This window comes from Natator depressus, chromosome 3 (genome assembly GCF_965152275.1).
Source record: "Natator depressus isolate rNatDep1 chromosome 3, rNatDep2.hap1, whole genome shotgun sequence".
NCBI lineage: Eukaryota > Metazoa > Chordata > Testudines > Cheloniidae > Natator > Natator depressus.
In genome coordinates, this window is record NC_134236.1 from 1,536,521 (window position 1) to 1,561,792 (window position 25,272).

Consider the following 25,272-nt stretch of genomic DNA (forward strand, 5'->3'; position numbering starts at 1 on the left):
CTAGAAACGCACTTTTTCTTTGACAGCCAGGGCGAGGCTGACCATGCCCCGCCGGACTCCAGGAGCTGGGGTTGTCAGAGGAAGGCTTAGCGCCAGCATCACTGAGCGGACGCTAGCGGGCGTCGTGTCCGTGCAGGCTAGTAAGGTGCTAACACAGGCCCATTGCAAACAGACTCTCAGCCCCTGCTGGGGCACCGGGGCCAGCGGGACAAGACGTGCAGGGCCCCAGCCAGTCGGTTACCCCTCTGCCAGCAGCGAGCGGAGGGCTGTGGACACCAAGGCAGGAGGCACTGCCACGTGGCCCCCTGGCCCCGTGCTAGGAGAGCGCGAAAGGAAACTGGCTCCGAAACAGGAGCCATTAAATGGTGCAGCAGGGCAGCCGCACGCGAGCACTTACCTCTACAGACGGTAGCCCGGCTGGCACCCACCCAGAGCCCACCCAGGGGAAGGGAATCTGGTGTCGCGTAGGCAGTGACAACCCAAGGACAGTCAGAGCGACGAACACCCTGCGCAGACAGGCTGGCGAGACAGAGTGAGGGGAGACGAGGGTTTGCGACCCAGGGACCACTTGACGCCAAGTGGGCATAAGGGTGACCGGGATCCCGGGGGGCTGGGATTTACACTCAAACTCACCGGTGTGTGGCCTGGGAGGTCTCCGCTGAAAGCCGGAGTCCCGCCGGGCTCAGGCGCTGTGGTGCGGGGGACAGGCGTTCCGGAGCAGAACCAAAGCTAGGTCTGTGCTAGGTTCCTCTTCGGCAAGCCCGGGCCGTGGCCTCGCGTGGTGCCCCCAGCCGGGCGGGGAGACCCGTTCGCACTCTGTGTGTATGGGGGAGTTGTGCGCTTGGCAACGGAGGCCCTTTTAATACTGAGTGAAGCGGTAGCGAAGAGCTGGCGGAGGCCTCAGGAGGAAGCTGACAGGAATGGTAAGGGGGGGCCTAGCTGGAGGTGAGCAGCAAAGGTGTGTCCTGGTATATTTGGGGGTGAGGAGGAACCCGGGCATCCTTCAGTCCATAAGCGCAAGCTGCCAGCGGCTCCCTCTTATGAGACGCGACCTCACCCAAAGTGGCTGCAATCCGGGGCACAGCCTGTGGGGTACACACTGGCCTCTAGGGTACGCCAGCCCGGGGGATACGCTGGCCTGTAGGGGATGCTCTGGCATGTGGGGTAATCCGGCCTGTGGGGTACGCTGGCCTCTAGGGGATACTCTGGCTCGTGGGATACACTGGCCCGTGGGGGGTACGCTGGCCTGCAGGAGAGCGGGGATGTCCAGCCCTAGGACGTGGTATTGTTTTATTTGCCATGGACCTGTTTGTCCCCATCTCTCCCATTGGTTTCACCGGCCTCGCTGTTCTTGCAGGTCTCTAATGGACCTGGTGCTGCGGGGCCACCGGCATGGCGGGCTAAGGTAAAACGGGGGCCCAAAGGGACTGGGTATCCTAGGGGGACACTTGGTAGGGACGGGGAGGCTGCCATAGGCCAGAGGGCAGCGCTGGGGGTGGGAGGGAGCTGATGCCCTGTGGCACAGGCTGCAGGCAGGGGAACGGGGGCGCTCGGCCCGCGGAGGGTGGAAAGGTGCCGGGTGAGGATGGCACCGGCACCCCGAGGAGGGCAGTGCGGACATGCACCCCGCAGGAATTACCGTGCTGGCTGTGAGGTCACGGGTTGAGTGCCGACAGCCTCAGCAACGTTCTCAGGCCGTGTCCACACCATGGGTGCTGGAGGAACCTAGCACAGACCACACCAAGAACGGGGGCCGGCGCTGTCATTACCCCCGGGGCAGCAGGAGCTCGTGGGCGGCAGGACACGCCTGCTGACGGAGCTGTATCTACACCAGGGGTTCGGGCGGGTTAGCTTCGGGGGGAGCACGGTAGCTAGTCTGAGCAGCCACAGACGGGTCTTGGGCTGAGCGGGTACATTGCAGGGGGAGCTCCTGGGGGAAGCCGAGCCCTCTCCCCGGGCAGAGCCATGGCGCGAGCGATGGGGGGTGCAGCGTGGGTCTGTGAGTTCGACGGGGTTCAGGGAACTCCGGGGGTTTCCTTTACTGGCCCCGCAGGGCCGGCTCTGGCCTGAGCGAGGGTCCAGCAAAGAGGTGCCAAGGGAGGGAAGCACGGTGCTGGTGGGGTGTGCCAATGGGAACCACCTGCCTCTGCCCTGGAATCCTGGTTTTTGGCTGTGATGCCACGTTCTGTGCAGTGATGGCCGGGGCCCTGCCCCGACCTCAGGGCATTAGGTGCCCATCCCTCAGCAGCTCCAGAGGGCCTTGCCCTCCTGAGACGCCCACCCCCTTTGGAGCTGGGCCCCGGCCTGCTGCTCCGGAGGAACCCGGTGCTCCATCCCCTGGCCTGGGGTAGCCGAGCCAGAGATGCCCCCAGACACTCGTTTACCACACCAGTTTATTTGAAATCCAACGTAACACAGATGCAGGTTTGCACAGCAGGTGACTGGGCAGACAGGCAATATGAACAGGGAGGCGGGCAAGGCAGCAGCGGCTGTGTGGCATTCTCATCGAAACGGCAGGACCCCCGGCGGTGGTGCTGGAACCCGTGGGGCAGGGACTGAGCCTCCCGGCCCCGGGTCTGCACCTCCAGGCCCGGGTCCCGCACCCCCAGCAGCGGGCCAAGTGCCCTGCGCTGCAGTCAGGGAGGGGCGCTTTGTGGGTGACCAAAGGGGAAAAAGAACATTCGCAGATCTCAGTGTGGAGCCTGGGGGCTCCCGCTCCCCGCAGCGCAGTCGTGTTGGGGGTGTCCCCTGCTCTGGGATCCTGCCAGCCCCCAGGATAAGTGGACACCTCTCCCCCTGCCCTGGGCATGGCAGGCAGGGGGCGGGGCGCGCTGGGAAAGCCACATTTGCAGCTTAGTCGTCGTTTCTGACAACGTGAACTGAGACCAATAAATCAACGCGCCGTCCCCAGCGCCTGCGAGGCCAGGGCAAGGCCAAGCCTCGTGTGGCGCAGGGACGCTCCTGGAGCCCGCACGCTTCCCAAGCCGTGACAACCGGGCGCCGGTGCCCACACAGGCAAAGTGCAAGTAAACGCCATCCCGGGGCTATACACAAAGGGGTCGGGCTGTAGCTATAATACAGGGGCCAGGCTGGGCGGCGCGGGGGCCGGAGCCTTCCCTGGGAAGGCTGCAGCGCTCACACCAAAGGTGACAACTGAAATAAATAAGGGGGATGAGGGGGTGAGGGGCCTGAAGGGCCGGGGCCCTTCCCCACCCTGGCAGCCCCATGCGTATTTACAACTCGGTTCTCCTCTCTAGGCATTTGTCGGAGTCCGTGGGTCCCAGGATCTGCTGGCTGGACAGAAAGCACTGGGGTGGTGGGCTGGTTGGTTGAAACTCTTATAATGTGTGATAGTGCAGGCCGCGGCTGTACACGCAAACCCTCCAGTGTCTATGTCAGGACGAGCACGGCCGGCGCGTCATGGGATGCAGGAGGGCTCAGAGCTAGTATTCGTCCTGGTCCTCCGGCTGCTGGTCCTCCACCTCGTCATCCTCCGGAGGCGCAAAGCCTTCCTGTGGGGGGCGCAGAGACGGCGTGAGCCTCCCCTGGCCCCGTGCCACGGAAACCACCCAGAGAGACTCCCACCAGGGAGGAGACGGGGGGGCCCGGCGCCACCTCCCCTGGGAACTCGGCCCCATCCCGCTCCCAGCACCAGGTGCACGGCTCTGACCGGCCTCCCCGGGAGCGACCTGCTCAGTGCCCAGCGGGCAGGCACTTGGCCCTGGCAATGAGGAGAGACCCGTACCCAGCTCCCACAGCAAGGCCCACAGAACGGGACGGAGCCAGGCACAAAGATCTGCCCTGGCACCCGCTGACCGTGAGCCCCAGGGCCTGCCCAGGGCAGGGCCGAGAGACGAGACAGCCTCCCCGATGGTCAGCAGGGCCAGCTGGCACCGGCCCAAGGACCGGCCAGCACAGAGGCTGGAGCTATCCCATGGCGCTCTCGTGGGCACTGACCTCAGTGGCATACAGGATGCCAATGATGCCCGCGATGACGGGGCTGTTCTCGCTCTCGTGCTCCTGGCAGATCAGCTCAATGTCCCGCAGTTTGCTGAAGTAGAAATCGCGCTCCTTCTCCAGCCCGTCCACAGTCAGCTTCAGGTCCATGAGCTGAGCAGGGCAGGGAGAGGAGCTGTTAACAGAGCCCGGCAGGACCCGGTGTCTGTGCCCCCCAGCAGGACCTGGCTTCTGTGCCCCCCAGCACCCTGCAGGATTGGCATCTGTGCCCTCTGTGAGGAAGCAGGACTGTTCTTAATGTTTCCTCTGAATAGTATGGGTGTGCCTCAGTTTCCCCTATGCAGTTCTTAAGTCTCTAGGGGGTGGGGTAAGGGTGTGTGATCATTGCAGAGCCCTAGAGGGCAGGTGTGTGCAGGGGTCTGGACACAGAGAATGGCCGACACCCTATTTCCTGGCCACTGATGGCCTGGGCCCTTCCCCCCTGCAAGGTGAGAGCTAAAGGGTTGGAGAACAAAGGAATCAGGTGACCTCCTGGCCCGGGAAAGGGACAAAGCCCAGAGGAGGAGGGGCTGGAGGGAGTTTCAGTTTGGGGCTGGCTGGAGACATGGAGTGAAGGGCAGACGGGGTTGTCTGGCTCACTGCCCCCCAAAATGGACCCAGCTGAGGGGTCCTGTTCTCTGCACCTACAAGCTCTGTGTTAGACCATGTTCCTGTCGTCTAATAAACCTTCTGTGTTACTGGCTGGCTGAGAGTCACGTCTGACTGCGGAGTTGGGGGGCAGGACCCTCTGGCTTCCCCAGGACCCCGCCTGGGCGGACTGGCTGTGGGAAGCGCACGGAGGGGCAGAGGATGCTGAATGCTCTGAGGTCAGACCCAGGAAGGTGGAGCCGGGTGAGCTGTTTGCCCTGCGGACAGGCTGCTCCCGGAGAGGAGACTTCCCCAGAGTCCTGCCCGGCTCCGTAGGGAGCAGTTCCAGAGCATCGCCCGGGGACCCCGTGACACCCCCCAGCACCGCACGGGATCCAATGTCTATGCCCCTCAGCACCCCGTGAGACCTGGCACCTGTGCCCCCCAGAACCCTGCCAGTGGGACTGGCATCTGTGCCCCCCCAGCACCCAACCTGGGACCTGGCACCTGTGCCCCCCCAGCACCCTGTGGGACTGGTGCCTGTGCCCCCCCAGTACCCTCTGTAGGGCTTGGTGTCTGTGCCCCCTGTGCCCCTCATGGGACCTGGCATCTGTGCCCAGCACAGCTGCTGCCCATGCCCCGGGAGCAGCCCTGCCCGCCCACGCCCCTCACCTGCTGGTTGAGCTCCAGGATCTGGGTGTCGGCCTCGCTGCCCCCGTTGCGGGCAGCAGGCGGGTTTTTCCGGGTGATGTTGCTGGGGATGACATTGGTCACTCGGGTTGGCACCGGCATCGTCTTCGGGGCTGTAGGGGAGGTTCTCTGGGGGGCTGGAGAGAGCCGCCCGAGACAGCCAGAGGTTAGCACGGGTCCCAGTGCAGCCCCCCCAGCCCCAGCACAGCCCCACCCCAGTGCAGCCCCCCCCAAGCATAGGCACCCCCCAGCGTGCCCCACTCCCGGTACAGCTTGCTCCCAGAGCCCCTGCTCAGCACAGGCCCTGCCCTCTACTGCGGGGTGCGGGACACGGGCATGCGGGGTGCGGGTGTCAGGGGCAGGGGGTCATATAGGTCTGCGCTGGGCAGGGGGTTGCAGACACAAACCATGGTGCAGGGTGGCACTGCCCAGAGCACAGGAGTCAGTCAGGATGCCTGGGTTTCATGCCCTAAGTCCTGGGTCTTCCCTGCCTCAGTTTCCCCAGATGGGAGAACAGGACCTCCCCCATGGTGGTGCGGGCTGCAGGGGGGTCATTCATTAGCAATTGTGGGGGAAGGGCAGGGCACAAGAATGCCCGTGGGGCAGCCCCATGGCCCTGTGGGCAGCAGGGTACAGATATCACCCCCCCGAACTGGTGCTCCCCCCTGCCAGGAGCATGCGGGGAAGGTGCCACGTACAGCCATGCACCTGCCCCAGCTCTGTGGCCCCCCCTGTGGCCCCCAGAGCTCAGCAGGCTCCTCCCCTGCTGCACCCCCCACCCCACCCTGCCCTGCCGCGCCCCAGCTCAGCATGTCCCTCCCCGAGTGTGAGGAAGCGGGACTGTTCTTAATGTTTCCTCTGAATAGTGTGGGGGTGCCTCAGTTTCCCCATGCAGTTCTTAAGTATCTAGGGAGTGGGGTAAGGGTGTATGATCATTGCAGAGCCCTAGAGGGCAGGTGTCTGCAGGGGTCTGGACACAGAGAATGGCCGACACCCTGTTTCCTGGCCACTGATGGCCTGGGCCCTTCCCCCCTGCAAGGTGAGAGCTAAAGGGTTGGAGAACAAAGGAATCAGGTGCCCTCCTGGCCCGGGAAAGGAACAAAGCCCAGAGGAGGAGGGGCTGGAGGGAGTTTCAGTTTGGGGCTGGCTGGGGACATGGAGTGAAGCGCAGACGTGGTTGTCTGGCTCACTGCCCCCCAAATGGACCCGGCTGAGGGGTCCTGTTCTCTGCACCTGCAAGCTCTGTGTTAGACCATGTTCCTGTCGTCTAATAAACCTCTGTTTTACTGGCTGGCTGAGAGTCACGTCTGACTGCGGAGTTGAGGGGCAGGACCCTCTGGCTTCCCCAGGACCTGGCCTGGGCAGACTCGCTGGGGGAAGCGCACGGAGGGGCAGAGGAGGCTGAATGCTCCGAGGTCAGACCCAGGAAGGTGGAGCCGGGTGAGCTGTGTGTCCTGCAGACAGGCTGCTCCAGGAGAGGAGACTTCCCCAGAGTCCTGCCTGGCTTCGTAGGGAGCAGTTCCAGAGCATCGCCCAGGGACCCCGTGACACCGAGCCAGCCCCCACTCCCTGCACTCCGGGGAACCCGCCTGCCCCCAGGGCCTACGGGCTGTGCCCCTCCTCTAGCCACCCCCTCCCTCCGCTGACTCTGCAAAGCTGCAGGGCCTTTGCCAGGCCGGCACTCACTGCCAGCGGCTGGGTTGGGCAGGGTGGGGCAGGTGGATCCGCAGCAGGAGGAACCCCCCATCACGCACCCCTTCACCGGCCCCCCACCCCATCCCTCCACCCCTGCTGGCCTCCCGCCCCCTTGCCACCCATCCCCTTGCTGCCCCCAATCCATCACCGCCCCCCACTTCTGGGAGTGCCCCACCCCTCCAAACCTACTTGGCACTCCCGAGCCACCAACACAACGCACGCGGCGCCACGCCACCCAGGGGCTGCCGGCGCGATGGGCAGGGCCCGACTGGCACCACCGGCGCAGGGGCTGGGGCAGGCAGCCGAAGGCCATGCTAGCAAGCTGTGCGACCCCGGCGGAGTGGGGATCCTGCAGGCGCAGGGGTGCCAGCTGCCTCCAGGGGTCGGCGACATTACCTGCAGTGCCAATGGGTTTCTTGGGTTTGTTGAAGTTCTGATCACCTGGGTTTGGAGACGGTGCCACCTCCTGCCCTTGCCGTGCCAGCAGCGGGTTGTATTCCTTCCCATCGTAGTTGGCATCAAAGAATTTCTTAAACCACTGAATAAACTCAAAGTTATCCTGGAACTTCCCTTTCACCAGCTTCTCCACTGCGATGATCTGGAGGGACAGGCAGGGTGTGAGGGGCTGGCAGGCTCGTGCTCCCCCACTGCGCCCAAGGGTGAGCGCCAGGGCAGCTCCTGCAGGGTCAACTGGCATTTGCCCACAACCACAGCTGCTGAGAGACTTTGGGGTAATGCCGATTCCTATCGGCTCCCTGGGCCTGTCTCAGCCAGTCCAAAGCATTGGTGGGGGTAGGGGGGGCTGGTGGGGAGTGGCTGGCGGGCATGCGGGGGGTGCTGGCTGGCACAGGGAGGTGCTGGTGGTGGGTGGCTGGCAGCCATGTGGGAGGGGTACTGGCAGGAATGTGGGGGCGTTGGTGGGCACAGGGGATGCTGGCAGGGGGTGGCTGGTGGGCACGCAGGGGCTGCTGATTGGCACAGAGGGAGGCTGGAAGGCATGGGGAATCTTGCATGGGGTGACTGGCAGGTATGCGGGGTTCATGGCAGAGGGGTGACTGGTAGGTGTGCGGGCTGCTGGCTGGCACAGAGGGAATGCTGGCAGGCATGCGGGGGTGTTGGTTGTGGGTATGCATGCGGGGGTGCTGGCGGCTATTCTGCGGGGTGCTGGCAGGTATGCTGGAGGGTGCTGGCAGGCACAGGGGGAGGCTGGCAGGCATGCAGGGGGGTTCTGGTCGGGGGTGGCTGGCAGGTACAGGGGGTGGCTGGCAGGCATGCAGGGGGGTTCTGGTGGGGGGTGGCTGGCAGGTACAGGGGTTGGCTGACAGGCATGCAGGGGGGTTCTGGTGTGGGGTGGCTGGCAGGCACAGGGGGAGGCTGGCAGGCACACATGGGGTTCTGGTGGGGGGTGGCTGGCAGGCACAGGGGGAGGCTGGCAGGCATGCAGGGGGGTTCTGGTGGGGGGTGGCTGGCAGGTACAGGGGTTGGCTGACAGGCACGCAGGGGGGTTCTGGTGGGGGGTGGCTGGCAGGTACAGGGGGTGGCTGGCAGGCATGCAGGGGGGTTCTGGTGTGGGGTGGCTGGCAGGTACGGGGGAGGCTGGCAGGCATGCAGGGGGGTTCTGGTGGGGGGTGGCTGGCAGGTACAGGGGGAGGCTGGCAGGCACACATGGGGTTCTGGTGCGGGGTGGCTGGCAGATAGGGGGGGGCTGGCAGGTATGCTGGAGGGTGGTCATGGGCACAGAGGGTGCTGGTGGGCATGGGGAGGCTGGCAGGGAGTGGCTGGCAGGTACAGGGGGAGGCTGGTGGGCATGGGGGGAGGGAGGGAGGCTGGTGGTTCTGCCTTGTCCGCACTCGCCTCAGGCTCCCAGCTGGGCTTCCCACCCCCGGATCTCTGCCACCGGGGTCCCCACATTCCAGGGGTGACTGACCCTGGGCACGCGGCTCAGCGCCTGGCAGGGCAGTCAGGAGAGGGGCCCCGCCCCCGCCAGGCCGTATGGCACCCAAATGACTGGGGCACAGGGTGAGCAGTCCAGGCCCTCAGGTCAGTCCAGCTAACTGGGCCCCCACGTGCCGAGCCGCAGGGCGGATGGGAGTAGTGCCCGGCAGGGACCCACCTTGTCCACCCCCATCTTCTTGAAGGCGGCCTGCAGCACCTTGAAGTTGTGGATGAATTCGTGCTCCAGCTTGGCCTGGAACTTCACCTTCCGCAGGTGCACGCAGCCCGGGAAGAGCATGTCCATGAACTGGCAGTAGGCAGCACCTGCGGGCATAGGGCTGCCAACTTTCTGATGGCACAAAACCAAAACCCTGCCCCGCCCCTTCTCGGGAGCCCTGCCCCCACTCGGTCCTTCCCCCTTCCTCCATCACTCGCTCTCCCCCACCCTCACTCACTTTCACTGGGCTGGGGCACAGGGTTGGGGGGCGGGGGCGAGGGCTCTCTTGTGGGGTGCAGGCTCTGGGGATGAGGGGTTTGGGTGCAGGAGGCGGCTCAGGGCTGAGGCAGGGGGTTGGGGAGCAGGAGAGGGTTCAGGGTCCCGGTGGCACTTCCCACGTCTCCCAGGGCGTGGCCGCCAGGTCCCTGCAGCCCCTAGGCGCATGGGCGGCCGGGGAGGCTCCACACGCTGCCCTCCTGCCCACAGGCTCCAGCCCCGCAGCTCCCACTGGTCGTGGTTCCCAGCCAATGGGAGCTGCGGAACCGGCACTCGGGGGTGGGGGGTAGAGCGTGGCGCCTCCCTGGCCGTCCATGCACGTAGGGGCTGCAGGAACCTGGTGGCCACTTCCGGGAGCTGCGCGGAGCCAGGGCAGGCAGGGAGCCTGCCTCAGCCCTGGGCCCCTGCTGACCGGACTTTTATCGGCCCAGTCAGCAGTGCCGACCGGAGCCACCAGGGTCCCTTTTCCACCGGCCCTTCCGGTCAAAAAACGGACACCTGGCACCCTATGCCGGCAGCACGGGTGCAGGGCACCTGGCTTCCATGCCTGCCAGGAACGGCACAGCTCTGCCGACGCCCCCCCAGCCCCTGGATCCCGGACCTGGGCCCCCCCTTGCCCTGCAACCCCTGGCAGGGACAGGGCAGGGGCTGAGAACTCAACCACCCAGAGGGCACCTCTCCACGGCTGGGCTGGCTGGCTGGGGCAGAGCCGCTGGGCCCCTCCTGCCCTTGCCCCTCGAGCGGTTCTGGGCCCAGGGCCCCTACCTGAGCAGAGCTGTTCGATCTTGGTGTAGTTGAGGTGCAGGGAGTCGTTGACCCAGGCTAGCATGTCATGGCGACTCAGGTTTTCGCTGGTCACGGATGTGGAATACACATTGACGGCCATGCCCCAGCTGGTGCACAGAGAGAGGGTGTCATGGCAGGCTCGGCAACCCAGGCCCCCTTCCCCCCGCCATGGGGCCCCGCGGGCCACGGGCTGCTCCAGCTCAGCTCCCCGCCCAGCAGGGCCAGGGCCGGGGCCAGTGGGCAGCGTCTCCTCCATCCCAGGAGCCAGCCTGGGTCGCCTGCCACCCATCTGTGCTCAGGTGGGAAGTGTCCCCAGGAAACACTGGGTTCCCCGGTGTGCCCGGCTCAGCCTGGGGGCCCCGGGGCAATGGATGCTGGGCTGTGCAGGGCCATTGGCACATGACGTCCCCTGCTGGGGGCAATGCATGCCAGGGGCCGGGGGCAATGCAGGCTGGGGGTACACACCGTGCCCTGCTGGGAGAGCTTCCCCTGCAGGTGCTCCTTGAAAGCAGAATGTCACCAGGCTTTACCCCAGCAAGGGGCGAGGGTGGGGGCGCCCAAGAACCCCTCTTGGAAGCAGGTGCTGGGAGCAAACACCCCATGCGATGGAAAGGGCGACGGGATGAGTGAGGAATGTGCACGGCCAGGGCTCAGTGCCCTAGTGCCCCCACTCCCCACAGCCCGGCCCCCCACTGAGCCTCTGCCCCGCTCCCCACAGACCGGCCCCCCACTGAGCCTCCTACCCTCAGCACTGGGTCTGAGGGGACAGCGCCCCCTAGTGCAGCGGTTCTCAACCTGGGGTCTACGGACCGCAGAGGGCCTGCATTGCCTACCCATTAACCCGACACAGCCGCTATTTCGGTTTGCACCACACCTTCCCGGGGCCCGGCCGGCGCTCACCGCGCCGCACCCTCCCGGGGCCCGGCCGGCGCTCACCGCGCCGCACCCTCCCGGGGCCCGGCCGGCGCTCACCGCGCCGCACCTTCCCGGGGCCCGGCCGGCGCTCACCGCGCCGCACCTTCCCGGGGCCCGGCCGGCGCTCACCGCGCCGCACCTTCCCGGGGCCCGGCCGGCGCTCACCGCGCCGCACCTTCCCGGGGCCCGGCCGGCGCTCACCGCGCCGCACCCTCCCGGGGCCCGGCCGGCGCTCACCGCGCCGCACCTTCCCGGGGCCCGGCCGGCGCCGCAGCGCTCACGGCACAAGTGTCAATGTAAAACACTCACTGCCTGGGACAGCAAATCAGAAGGTTTTTTTCTGAGACATCTGGCGGGTGGAAGTGGAATATTTGTATCATGTGTGAGCAAATTACATTAAAATGGAGACGTTTTTAAAAGGCCCTAATTCTAATCCTGCTGGTTGTGCTGAAGCCAAGGACAACGCACAGCCAAGGAGGAGGAAAGAAGTGAAGGACGGAAAGTTTGAGGAAAGCGACAGTGATTTCGGTGTTATGGAACTTGGCGACAGATGAGCACAATGCGTTGTGTGTGTACAGATCCCATCCACCGGAGCAGTGAAACCTGCAAACCTGAACCCACAACTCCCAGCAAGGCACTGGAGTGTAAAGACAAATCCAGAGACTTTGTCCAACAAGAGAGAGAGGCATACAATCCACAGACAACTCAAATGACAAATGTAACATCGGTTCCTGGCAAGGCTCTGAAAGCATCTTTCTCTCCAGCACTTTGGATTGCAGAGTGAAAACTGCCCTGCCACGGGAGACGAACTGCTTCTCCCAGCAGCTGTAGAAATGTGCGTCGTGCTGGTAAGCGAAGCTGCAGCGAAGAAATTAAGGCTACGCCACTTTCGAAGGACACGGCTAGGAGGAGAACTGACGAGAAATGCCGCCAAACCGTACGTGTGAACAGTTTGCAGTTCAGCTTGAGGCGACAGCTGCTGTCGGCAATGCAGAACGACGAGTTCTTGGTCATTATATGTTTGGCTGGGGGAAATTCTGGAAGATTTTCTTTTTTGTCAGGAGTTACTGGACAGGAGAACAGGTCAGGACGAGTTCAGGGCTCATGACAGCTGAATTGCTGAACTGGGAGAAGTGTTGCTCTTTGCACGGACGGTGCAGCTGCCATGACAGGCCACAGGAGCAGTGTCGTAGCAAGAATCCGCGCCCGAAACCTGCAGGTGACGAACACACTGTCTGTTGCCTCGCCAGGCCCTTGCAGCAAAGAGACTGGGACCCGAATTCCATGATGTGCTAAATGCAGCTGGGACCGTTGTGAATTTTGCCAAGTCCTGGCCTTTGAGTTGCCACCGTTTTGCCAAGTCGCGGTTAGCGCTGGGAGCAGGACGTGACAAGTTACCGTTCCCTACGGCAGCGTGCTGGCTGTCTCGCGGCAGCATGGCAGAGTTCTGGAGCTTCGCACGCAGCTGCTGGGTTTTCTTTCTGTGCTTGAGCCCAAGGTCACGGCACTTCTCTGCCCCGACGTGGAGCGCGACACTCGCCGGCCCGCAGACACTCTCACTTGCGGGATGCGCGACAGCCACGCCCGGTGCCCAGAGAGCAGCTCTTCAGAAGAAAGCAGAGATTGGGACACCGAGACTGAGCGGGGGAATCTCAGACCTGGGTCCGCCACTGAGTGGATTTCTGGACACTACCAGCACCACCTCACCGTGGGAGAGAGAGCGTGGCCGCGCCCCGTCCACTTCCGCAGAGCGCTTCGTGCTGGGTCCGGGATCCGTGCTCAGCGTTTGCTGGAGCTGCTCGAGCAGACACCTGGCCAGGCGCTGTGGCGGAGCCCCAGAAGCAATGGAAGTTGCTGGTTTTCCCTATGCCATATCTCTGAGCGGCACCATGGCACTGGGCCCAGGCTCCGAAGGGGCCCCAGCCTGGCCTGCTCGCCCCGGCAGCTCTTCTCTGCCCCCAGCCCCCTGCCCCCCGCTCGGGCTCCTTTCCACCCCCTGGCCACAGCTGGGGCTCAGAGAGCTGGAGCCCAGTGCCGCCTGTCTGGGGCTTTGGCCCTCCCCCCACAGCTCCGCGCCACCGGGGCTGACCCTTCCTCTCCTCCCCCAGCTCCCCGGGCCGTCGCCAGGGCTGATTCTCCCCCTCCGCCCCCGAGCTCCCTGCATTGCTGCCAGGGGGCTGGCCACCAACCCCCCCAGCTCCATTCTGCCCAGGGCTGGGCCTGACCCCCCAAGCCCTGCTGCCTGACACCTCGTGTCACCACCCCCCCCAGACGTTCCTCCACGCCCCACCCGACGTTTCTGGTAATCTGGGCATGTGTTCGTTTGCTCTGGTCAGTTGGGAAGATCAAACGGAACAAATGCCCGTTTTTGTCAAAAAAGTCGGGATGGCCAGGACAGGGCTCCAAAAGGGAACTGCCCCAGCCAAAAGGGGGCGTATGGTCACCCCACCGCCAGGCAACTGGGTCAGCTGGAGCGGGGGCAGACCCTGGCCTGGCTGGCTGCACCATTTCCGAGAGGCCAGAGCAACTCCCCACCCTGGCCCTGGACCGGCCCCAGCTGCGCTCCCAGCTCAGCCTGACAGATGCCATCACTTCCGAGTAGGGCTGATGAGTGTGGCCAGGGGCAGGGCGTGGGGGAGTGGGTCTCTGGGAGACTTGTGAGGGGGTGCTGGGCTGTAACGAAGCGGCCTCTGGCGGCACACTACTGAGAGTATCAATTCAGGACAAATTGCTTAGAGCAGGGCAGTCACAGGCCAAGGCTGGGGGTCCTTTGCACCCCAAGGCAAACCAAACCAGCCAGACAGAGAGGACTTCGGTCTCACCCCACTGGCTGACCACAAGTCACACAAGCAATTCCCTTAGACACTCCAGTTTCCCAGTATCCCCACCAGTGCCACTCGTTATGGGGACAGATGGTTATGAAAACCAATACCCCAGTAAAAGAGCAAAGGTTCCCTCGATCCCAAAGGACCAAGCCCCAGACCCAGGTCAATATACAAATCAGATCTTACCCACAGCTCACACTGTTGCCAATCCTTTAGAATCTAAAATCTAAAGGTTTATTCATAAAAAGAAAGAAATACAGATGAGAGCTAGAGTTGGTCCAAGTAATCAGTTACATACAGCAAGCAAGTTCCAAACACAAGCTGCCCAGCACATGGCCTGACAGCCTCAGAGTCCTCTCCATAGACATGTCCTTGCTGAGTCCCAAGATGTATCTGCCTTCTCTCAGTGGGTCAATTGTACAGCTGATGGTCCTTCATGGGCCATCAAGCAGGCTAGGCAGAGCTGATCTGTCTGGGGTGTCCCCAGAAGCATAACACAAGTTTCAAATACAGACAGTATAGAACCAATACTCATAACTTTAAATACAAAAATGATACATGCATACAGATAGCAAAATCACAACCAGCCAACCATAACCTTGTCTTAGACACCTTATTTGACCTCCTTTGTACAAGATTTGGTGCCACTATAGGACCTTGGTTGCAACAATGATCTATACGGTCACAGTTCATGTCAATAACGTCACATGGGCATCGGGAGTCGGGGGCTGTGTGGCACGGCCTGGGCCCACCCCCGAGGGGAAGGGGCAGGCTGGCAGCACAGGGCCGGGTGGGCCAGTGTGCGTCTGGCAACTGCTAGTTCGTAGACAGTGCCCTTGCGCTGGGCTGGGTGGAGCGGGGACAGCCCCACCATGCCATGCCCCATTGCCCCGGCTGGCCTCTTGCTCTGGGGACTGACCCCCCCGCGCTGTGTTCCACTGCCCCCATGGGGCCCCACAAAAGGTTAATCCGGCCCTGCTGCCCGGCCAGCCATGGAGAACGATGGATGAGTTTGCAAACCCCAGGGCAGAAGGACTCTGCAGTCAGATGCAGGCAGGCCTAGCTCTGAGACACTGTCCCAAAGCGGGTTGGGGTGGGGGGGGGAAGAGTGCACGCAACACTGTGCAGTCTGTTCTCAGCTGGTTCACATGCATCCGAACGGGGTATAGCAACAAAAACCACTTTCAGATGCTCTGCCGCCCCCCGGCACGGCGCCCCCCAGTGAGCCCCACTCTGCTGACCCCGGCACGGCGCCCCCCAGTGAGCCCCACTCTGCTGACCCCGGCACGGCGCCACCCAGTGAGCCCCACTCTGCCGACCCCGGCACGGCGCCACCCAGTGAGCCCCCACTCTGCCGCCCCCCGGCACGGCGCCACCCAGTGAACCCCCACTCTGCCGCCCCCCGGCACGGCACCCCCCCAGTGAGCCCCACTCTGCCACCCCCCGGCACGGCGCCACCCAGTGAACCCCCACTCTGCCGCCCCCCGGCACGGCACCCCCCCAGTGAGCCCCACTCTGCCGCCCCCGGCACGGCACCACCCAGTGAACCCCCACTCTGCCGCCCCCCGGCACGGCGCCCCCCCAGTGAGCCCCACTCTGCCGCCCCCCGGCACGGCACCACCCAGTGAACCCCCACTCTGCCGCCCCCCGGCATGGCGCCCCCCAGTGAGCCCCACTCTGCCGACCCCGGCACGGCGCCCCCCAGTGAGCCCCACTCTGCCGCCCCCCGGCACGGCGCCACCCAGTGAACCCCCACTCTGCCGCCCCCCGGCACGGCACCCCCCCAGTGAGCCCCACTCTGCCACCCCCCGGCACGGCGCCACCCAGTGAACCCCCACTCTGCCGCCCCCCGGCACGGCACCCCCCCAGTGAGCCCCACTCTGCCGCCCCCGGCACGGCACCACCCAGTGAACCCCCACTCTGCCGCCCCCCGGCACGGCGCCCCCCCAGTGAGCCCCACTCTGCCGCCCCCCGGCACGGCACCACCCAGTGAACCCCCACTCTGCCGCCCCCCGGCATGGCGCCCCCCAGTGAGCCCCACTCTGCCGACCCCGGCACGGCGCCCCCCAGTGAACCCCCACTCTGCCGACCCCGGCACGGCGCCCCCCCAGTGAGCCCCACTCTGCCGCCCCCCGGCACGGCGCCCCCCAGTGAGCCCCCACTCTGCCGCCCCCCGGCATGGCGCCCCCCAGTGAGCCCCACTCTGCCGACCCCGGCACGGCGCCCCCCAGTGAGCCCCCACTCTGCCGCCCCCCGGCACGGCGCCCCCCCAGTGAGCCCCACTCTGCCGACCCCGGCACGGCGCCCCCCAGTGAGCCCCACTCTGCCGACCCCGGCACGGCGCCCCCCCAGTGAGCCCCACTCTGCCGCCCCCCGGCACGGCGCCCCCCAGTGAGCCCCCACTCTGCCGCCCCCCGGCACGGCGCCCCCCAGTGAGCCCCCACTCTGCCGCCCCCCGGCACGGCGCCCCCCCAGTGAGCCCCACTCTGCCGCCCCCCGGCACGGCGCCCCCCAGTGAGCCCCCACTCTGCCGCCCCCCGGCACGGCGCCCCCCCAGTGAGCCCCACTCTGCCGCCCCCCGGCACGGCGCCCCCCAGTGAGCCCCCACTCTGCTGCCCCCCGGCATGGCGCCCCCCAGTGAGCCCCACTCTGCCGACCCCGGCACGGCGCCCCCCAGTGAGCCCCCACTCTGCCGCCCCCCGGCACGGCGCCCCCCAGTGAGCCCCCACGCTGCCGGCCCCGGCACCTGAGCCTTCTCCAGAGGTCCCACCACAGGAGCAGCCAGGACCCTGCTTATCCCGGGACAGCAGAGGGTGACGCTGCTGTCAGTCATGCCGAGAGGCAAGCTGCCCCCTCCACCCTGGGGCTGGAGTGGATTCCCCTCTCCTCCTGGGACCAATGCAGAGCCACCCCCATGTGCCGTGGGGCAGAGAGGGAGCCCTGGCCTGGATTTGCACCACTCCTGCTTTCTGGCTCCGTGCTGCACATTTCAGTCTCACCACCAGGGGGAGCCCCCTGAAAGGCAGAACCGGGCGCCTGGCAGCTGTCTACACCGCAGCGGGGACCCGGGCTGGGCAGACAGGCAGGCACTAGTGGGGCTACAGCTGGCGCCTAAAACTAGCAGGGTGGGTGCGGCGGCTAAAACAGCCCCGGACCCCCAGCCCGCGCACGGGTGGCTAGCCAGGATCTCCGCCCAGCGGCTGCATCCACACTGAACTAACAGCTCAAGCCCCACTCGTGCCGGTCTCTCCGCCCAGGCTGGGAGCTTGCCCCCCAGGGCAGCGCAGACGTGGCCAGCAGGGGGGAAGCAGGCAGCCCTGGGTGTGGGGGGAGGAAGAGCGCAGCCCAGGCGGAGGGGGGAAGCTAGCAGCCAGCACCAGCTCCCTGCCCTGTGCCCAGGCTTTGCCCTGCCCAGGGTGGGCAGGAGGCAGCCAGCGCTGCCCTGTTTGCACACAGCCCCTCTGTGCCCGGCCCCTGGGGCTGGAGGGGTGGCCAGGCAGCCTGTGCCCTCCCGCACCGGCAGCCCCCGCCCGGGCAGAGGCAGCCCCCAGCGCTCCCAGCAAAGTCACCTGGACGAGGCTCTGGCCTGCTGCGGCCCCAGTACTCAACAGGGTGCTGCCCCCCCAGGGCACCGAGCCGCTGTGTCACAGAGCCCCCCCCTTCCCAGCCAATCAGACGGCAGGACGGGGGGCACCTCACCACCAGCCACATGCACACAAAGGGCAGGGGCACAGGTCTAGCTGGGCGGAGGGGGGAGGGCACTGGCTATGGGGAAACCTGGTGGGGGTGCGACTGGATCTTGGGAGAGACTCCCTGGCAGTGGGGCCCGTCCTGGGAAGGGCTGGGGACTCCGTCACTCCCCAGCAGGGAGATGGGGCTGGCGGGCGGGTGGGTCTCCCCGGGAAGGGCTGGGGGCCCTGTGCTGGGATGTTTAGGCCCAGACCAGACACAGCCTGGCTCCAAGGGGGATGGACAAGCTGCGCCCCCACTCCCCAGGGCCTAGCCGGCCAGGCTCACCCACGTGAGGCAGAGAGGAGGCTCTGACAGGGCAGGTGTCCCCGGGCCCAGATCCTGTCTCAGGCCAGCCCTTGCTGACTGCCCAGAGCTCTTGGCCTGGCTCCCCACTTGGGCAGCACTGGCTGTAGCTGGGTCTGGCTGTGCTGCCTGGCAGGTCCCGGCCCCATGGGAGGGGAGGACAGGGGGCCAGGCCCACTACCCTGCACCAATCCCTACTCGGCCCCCCACGGCCCGAGCCAGGTGATCCCTCTGGGGGTCTGCTCCGGCTCTGGGCTATGCCAGAGAGGTTCCCCCACCAGTGCCAGTGACCCCTCGGGGACCAGTCCCCACGGCACAGTGCTCAGCAGCGGGCTCTGGCCGGCATGGGCTGGGGGGCAGCAAGGCCCTGTGTGATGAAGCGGGACTGTTCTTAATGGTTCCTCTGAATAGTGTGGGGGTGCCTCAGTTTCCCCTATGCAGTTCTTAAGTATCTAGGTGGTGGGGTAAGGGTGTATGATCACTGCAGAGCCCTAGAGGGCAGGTGTGTGCAGGGGTCTGGACACAGAGAATGGCCGACACCCTGTTTCCTGGCAACTTTCCTGGGCCCTTCCCCCCTGCAAGGTGAGAGCTAAAGGGTTGGAGAACAAAGGAATCCGGGGACCTCCTGGCCCGGGAAAAGGACAAAGCCCAGAGGAGGAGGGGCTGGAGGGAGTTTCAGTTTGGAGCTGGCTGGGACATGGAGTGAAGTGCAGACGGGGTTGTCTGGCTCACTGCCCCCCAAAATGGACCCAGCTGAGGGGTCCTGTTCTCTGCACCTACAAGTTCTGTGTTAGACCATGTTCCTGTCGTCTAATAAACCTTCTGTTTTACTGGCTGGCTGAGAGTCACGTCTGACTGCGGAGTTGGGGGGCAGGACCCTCTGGCTTCCCCAGGACCTGGCCTGGGCAGACTCGCTGGGGGAAGCGCACGGAGGGGCAGAGGAGGCTGAATGCTCCGAGGTCAGACCCAAGAAGGGGGAAGCCGTGTGAGCTTCTTGCCCTGCAGACAGGCTGCTCACAGAGAGGAAACTGCCCCAGAGTCCTGCCTGGCTTCATGGGGAGCAGTTCCAGAGCATCGCCCGGGGACTCCATGACACCCTGCTAGCCGCTGCCTGGGAGCCCGAGGGCCAGCTGCCCTCCCCAGACTGCTGCCCAGCAAGGCCAGGAGCACGCATTGGCCACACCGTGCCAGGACGGGGTGGCTGCCCCCGTGCAGGATGCAGGCTCAGACCCAGCGGGGAGTGGCCATGGAGCCCGAAGGGCTGGAGCCAGGGTGAAGCAGCCCGGAGCCAGCCCGCGGGGTGGAGCTGCCCTGCCAGGAGTCACTCTGTGCAGGGGGCTCCAGGGGAAACGTTAAGCTGATAAGCGGTTTACAGGGGTTCCCATTTCGCCTCAATCGCGTCTTAATCCGCCCGAGATCGGCCACAGGGTACGTTACAAGGGCTCAGGCCGGCAGCTCTGCCCAGGAGTTTGTCAGGGTCAGGCGCTCCAGCTGGCAAGCCCACATTAACCCCCTCCTTGGCATGCCCGCACTGGCCTGGGCACACGGCAGCCCAGCGGTCTGCACACGCTCCGCAGCAGCGACTGAGGGGTTAAGCACAGAGTGCTTCGAGCTGGCGCTTGGCTGAGCGAGGAGCTCCCCCGGCCCCTGGCGAGAGCTGGGGACCCGCAGAATCCCCTCCCTGCCAGCCTCAGCCAGGCAGAGCCGCGGGCACCGTCGGGCTGGGAGGAACACAGGATTTCCAGGGAGGGGCAGAGGAAGGGGGCCCCGGAGCCCGAGCAGCCATGGAGCCCGATGGCAACTCACACACCGGCTGCCGAGCGGCGCAGAGTGGGCAAAGGGGCAGCTCTGGCTCTGGGCAAGGTGCAGTGTGGGGGGTGGGGATCCCAGGTGTCAGACAGAGCTGGGCCAGCCCTGGCCCAGGGTGAACTGGTCCTGTTCGCGGTCAAGGCAGCTGCCTCAGTTCCCAAGGCTTCAGCCAGCCTGGACAGCTCCCCCCTGTCCCAGTGCAACCAGCCCCCCCGGCTGTATCCGGAGTCAGCACAGGCCTGAGTGTGAGGCTGCCGGGGCGGGAGAGAGGTGATTGCTGGGGGGTGCGTTCCTGTCTGGTTCAGAGCAGCGAGCCCCACAGAACTCTGTGGGCGGAGGGGCCAACAGGGCGGCATGGGTGGCAGAGGGGAGACCCAATGACTTCACAGCGTGGGAGGGTGTCGCTGTCCCCCCAAACCCAGGGGAAGCTCAGCTGGTGGCAGACAGGCTGTTAAACACCCCCTGGCTCTCCCCCCCCCGCCATTTTTTCCCTGAAAAATTAGCAGCAGCAGGAGTCTGCCTGCAACCACGGCAGTGAGCGTCGCCCCCATCGCCTGGACCCGGGCCTCCACCATCCTCGGCCTGAGCCGAGGGAGCCACGTGCCCCCTCCTCCAACCCACCGCCACGGCCTTTGGCATCCCCACTTTATTCTGCTCTTTCCTCTCTTGCTTTTCCTCCTGTCTAACACGAGCCTGGCTGAGCCGGCCAAGACTGCTGTGAGCCTGGGACCACTGAGGCAACTCAAACAAATCTCCAAACTGGCTGATGCTGGCACGAGTTTGCCAGGTCTCGGAGTCGCTGCTAAAACGGCCAGGTGGGCCTGCAGTTCTCCAAGGCTGAGGCTGCACGGGCAGTCACCACCAACGCCAGAAGCTGCATTTTCTGTCTCTGCGGTTCCTCTCTCCCCCCTCGCGTGAGTTTGTCTGGCTCAAGTAGCCAGGTTTAGTGTCACAGCAACAGCCCTGTCAGTGCAGTGAACACAAAGGTACAAAGCTCAGCAACCCTGCGGCTGCGGCAGAAGGACTGTTACCGAAACTCCAGCGTGAACCCCAGCCTGATACATGGGAGATCCTGCTCTGTCGTCCTCTCCCCATGGCTGCTCTGCTCTGCCCCCATCTTCTTCCGCTCTCTTGGCTTTTCACCTGATCCGAAAATCAACTGTACGGAGATGAGACCGCCCATCCAGCTCTGCTGGGCCTGAGAAGGACCAGTGAAGGACAGGATCTGACCAGACCAACCAGCTGATGTCCCTGACCAGGGAGGCGAGCTGGGGTCCAGAGCAATAGCTGGTTTGCCCAACCTTCCAGCACAAAGTATCCATCTGTGACTGACCAGTCGCCCTATACCCAAAAATCATGACTGGTGTGGAGAGAGTGAATAGGGAACTGTTATTTAGTCCTTCTTATACCACAAGAACTAGGGGTCACCAAATGAATTAATGGGCAGCAGGTTTAAAACAAAGAAAAGGAAGTATTTCTTCACACAACGAACAGTCAACCTGTGGAACTCCTTGCCAGAGGACGTTGTGAAGGCCAAAATAATAACAGGGTTCAAATAAGAACTAGACACATTCATGGAGGAGAGATCCATCGATGGCTATTAGCCAGGATGGGCAGAGATGGTGTTCCTAGCCTCTGTTTGCCAGAAGCCAGGAATGAGCGACAGGGGATGGATCACTTGATGATTCCCTGTTCTGTTCATTCCCTCTGGGGCACCTGGCATTGGCCACTGTAGGAAGACAAGATACTGGGCTGGATGGACCATTGGCCTTACCCAGCATGGCTGTTCTTATGTCACCTCCCTCTTCCCTAGCGTATCAAACAGAAGTTCCACTCTTGAGGCTCTTTCTGGCCTGTCCCACCCTACCTAGCATCGATGACCCGCTACCGAGGTGTCGCCTCTCCCCGCCATCTGCCCATGGGGCCAGCATCTACTGCCCCCACATTTACCTTTCACACACGTTTACCTTTCATCCCGCTCCCTCCTGGGAACGGCCACAGAGGTACTCCAGCTCTCCTGCAAACCTCTCCTTTGTCTGCAAAACCTGACCCCGGGGAGGCTGCTGCTGGGTTGAGCGCTGCCCAACACGGCCCCCTTGTCCTCTCACGTCTGCCTGTCTGTCTGCAGCTGGTCTCTCGTTTTATTAACTTTGACTGTCAGCCCCGTGGGGCAGGGGCTGGCTGTTCACTCTCTGTCTGTCCAGCACCTGGCACAATGGGGGAACTGACTGGGTCAAGATGGGGGGCCCAGGTGCAAGGGTAACCCAAATAATAAGAATACTCATTTTAGAAAGAAATCTAAATCTAGTTCTGATGTGAATTCTCCAAGTGGGGGAGAATTCACGGCACCCTGGCCAGCGGACCCAGTGGTTAACTCACCGTGGGGGAGAATTCACGGCACCCTGGCCAGCAGACCCAGTGGTTAACTCACCGTGGGGGAGAATTCACGGCACCCCGGCCAGCGGACCCAGTGGTTAACTCACCGTGGGGGAGAATTCACGGCACCCCTGGCCAGCGGACCCAGTGGTTAACTCACCGTGGGGGAGAATTCACGGCACCCCTGGCCAGCGGACCCAGTGGTTAACTCACCGTGGGGGAGAATTCACGGCATCTTGGCCAGCAGACCCAACGGTTAACTCCCCTCACCATGAATAACCTGCAGTGTAATGCCTGTTGGAATCTGCCCCATTTCACTCACCAGCCCTGGGGCTGGTTCTGCCTTTGGCTGAGATTAAGGAGCTGCCTGCTCTCAGAAATCTCTCCACACAGATGCCGGCCAGCCGGTCGATCAAGGCACCTCTCAGCTGTCTCACAGATTCTTTAGCCTCTCCCTGCCAGGCCCTGTCGCTCTTTCCAGTCAGCCAGCATGTTCTCAAGTGTGGGCACCAGAGCCGGGCACAGCACCCCGAACGGTCTCCCCAACGCAAGGTGGGTAACTCAGATGGGGAAGGTGAGGGCAGCGTCACATTGGCTGAGTCTGGGGTCAGAAGGAGTAAGGAAGCATGTCCCAGCCCCCACTTATCCTAGCCACAAGCCAAGCAGCATCCAGCCCCGTGCCCACCAGCCTGCCCTGGAGCCCTGCCCGCCCTCTGGGGAGACAGCAGAGAGAAGGGAAGTAGGCTGGAAGAGGCTCCTGCAAATAAACAAACACTGCTCTCCCCCCCGCAAGAACCCTCTTATCCAGGAGCCCTGGGGGCGAGAGCTGGACACCTGCCCTCAGTACAGGGGCACCACCGCCTGCTGATAACAGAGTCCCCAGGCTGCCCCTGAGGTCTCACCACTTCCGAGGGGGCTCTGTGCCCCCAGCCCTCTACCACTGCTGTCAGGGTTCAGCTGCGACCTCCCACCCCAGCAACAACCAGTATGTGCTTGGAATGTGTCTCTGGAGCCACTGGGGCTGGCCAGAGGGTGCTCTTGCTGAATTACAGATCCCTTTAGAGAGGGAATCGGCGGGTGCGAGGCGTGCCAGGGCGGGTGCAAAGTGGAAAGTTCAGCGTGAGCTCTGCCCCGTGTGCAGACGTCTGAGCGTGGCATATTTGTGGCTGTACCACTGGCTGAGACAGGCTCCGAGGCTGCAGCCTGCCCGTGGATTAGCTCACGGGAGAAGCCCTGCGTGCTCAGCACATAACGAAGGTGGTACCTTCATGCATACCAGGGAGGAGAATTAGGGCTGCATCTAATACTTCTCATTGCCTGATTTCCGCTTGCTTTATAGCTCAGCCTCAGTGGGCACTAAGGCCAGCTTTCATCAATGTCACCTCACCTGCCAGGGCAATGCAGCCACCTCTGCTGGCCAGCAGGCGATCAGCACCCCATTCCTTTGAATGCTCACGCACTGCTGAGCACCACTGTTCCCATCTCTGCCCACTGCAGGGACAGCTTACGGTTCAGTTCGGGCCAGACACCACAGCTGCTGCCTCTGCCCTGGAGGAGAGGGCATCACTGCTCTTCGCAGGACTGTTGTAGCCGGGAGGGTCCCAGGACATCAGAGAAACAAGGTGGGGGAGGTAATAGCTTGGATTGGATCAGCTTCTGTTGGGACAGAGACAAGCCGCCGGCCCAGGCCACCCAGAGCTCCGGGAGCTGAAGACAAGCTCTGTGTAACTTGAAAGCATCTCTCCCCAGCAGAAGTGGGTCCAACAGGAGATGTTACCTTCCCCGGGCCCACAAGCAGTCAGGCCTGGCTGTGTCTCGTCGGAATGACAACGCAGCGCAGCCTGCTAGGACACCAGCTCCGTCCTGGCTCCATAGGACAGCAGCCTCCCGCAGCCCCAGGCCCCTCCTTGGAGGTCTCCCACCCAAGCTCTGCCATGTCCTGCGCCTCCCTCCCCGGATGATTTGAACCCTTCTCCTGTCCCCAGCCAAAAGCTCTTCCTGGCCAGTTCACCCGTTCTACTCATGCCAGCACGGGCCTTCAGCGGCCTCTCTCCCTCCCTGGTGCCCCAGCACCCCGCTGGGTTTACAGACAGCGCGCAGACCCTGTCCCACATGACGCAGGCCCTCAGCAGACAGCAGCTCACGCACGCCTCTCTGGATTAGTAGGGGCCCTGCTTGGCCCCCCAGCTCAGCCAGGAGGGGGGAGGGTGCCCAAGCCAGGCCTGTGCTTCTCGAGAAACACCAGCGAGGCCCCGCTGGTGCTGTGAAGGAGACAGGGGCCTTTGCCCTGCCGCCGGTACAGCTCTCGGTGGAGGGTGGGCTGGGCGAGGCAAGCTCGGACCAGGAGGCCATAGGCCCTGAATAGGGCAGGGGAGTTGAGGAAACTGGCTGCCATCCTGTCAGGTGGGGATGGACGGGTGCCTGAGGTCAGAGCGCGCCAGCCAGGCACAGCCATCGGGCAGGGCGTCTGCAGAGAGATGCCTCTCTAGGACAGCCAGGGCCCAGGCCAGGCTGCGCCGCAGAGCGAACACAGCGCTTTGGAAACAAACCGGCAGCGAGGGCAGGTGCCTGGCACCAGCGCCGTATTCCCCCAGAGCCACTCAGGCCGCACCGTTCCCTCACCAGCCCGTGCTCAGGGCCCATTCCGGGCTCCGCCGCGGCCGGCAGGAAGGCAGCCCCAGGCCTGCAGGGCCGGGCCGTGAGCCGCAGAGGCAGGCTCTGCCTGCTCGCCGCAGCCCCCTGGCCGTTGTGTGTGTGTGTTTTGACGTCTGCAGCCCTTCTGATGCCTGGAGCAGCGTGCTCAGCCAACAACCTGCTCCGGCCGCTGAGCCAGAGCGGCCCCCGCACCGGGCGCTTGCTCCAAAAATCCATTCCGGGCTATTTCCAGCACTTCCCCACGTAGCCCCAGAGTGTGAGCTGAAGCGGGGAGACCCTGATCGGGGCTGGGTTGGAGGCCTGCAGAGCGCAGACTAAAGCTCCCAGCATGCAACGCTCCAGCAGCTGGGACCAGCAGCCTCAGTGGCCCCTTAAGGATGGCCAGGTACCTCCCCCACCCTGCCTCTCTATTATCCTGGGCCTGGACAGCTACAAGAGCCCAGCCGATGGCAGCGATTCCAGCAGCGCCGATCG

General features: G+C 64.3%; 2 protein-coding genes across 4 annotated transcripts in view; both read right to left on the bottom strand.

Moving 5' to 3' along the window:
- Positions 1–2,413: 2,413 nt before the first annotated feature.
- MAPRE3 (microtubule associated protein RP/EB family member 3) overlaps positions 2,414–25,272 on the bottom strand; it is a 71,947-nt gene continuing 49,088 nt past the window's right edge. The window contains exons 2-7 of one of the 3 annotated variants that reach the window (XM_074947288.1): positions 10,163–10,290; positions 9,083–9,228; positions 7,366–7,567; positions 5,257–5,411; positions 3,958–4,110; positions 2,414–3,512 (exon numbers count right to left, since the gene is read on the bottom strand). In XM_074947288.1, coding sequence (XP_074803389.1) covers positions 3,444–3,512; positions 3,958–4,110; positions 5,257–5,411; positions 7,366–7,567; positions 9,083–9,228; positions 10,163–10,283 — 846 coding nt within the window. In that variant the 5' untranslated portion in view covers positions 10,284–10,290 and the 3' untranslated portion in view covers positions 2,414–3,443. The remainder of the gene's footprint in view (positions 3,513–3,957; positions 4,111–5,256; positions 5,412–7,365; positions 7,568–9,082; positions 9,229–10,162; positions 10,291–25,272) is intronic. The other 2 variants (XM_074947289.1, XM_074947287.1) reach the window with 2 other exon arrangements.
- LOC141983976 (uncharacterized) overlaps positions 11,037–25,272 on the bottom strand; it is an 82,713-nt gene continuing 68,477 nt past the window's right edge. The window contains exons 3-5 of the mRNA XM_074946932.1: positions 12,497–12,702; positions 12,040–12,165; positions 11,037–11,374 (exon numbers count right to left, since the gene is read on the bottom strand). Of these exons, the coding sequence (XP_074803033.1) occupies positions 11,037–11,374; positions 12,040–12,165; positions 12,497–12,702 (670 nt within the window). The remainder of the gene's footprint in view (positions 11,375–12,039; positions 12,166–12,496; positions 12,703–25,272) is intronic.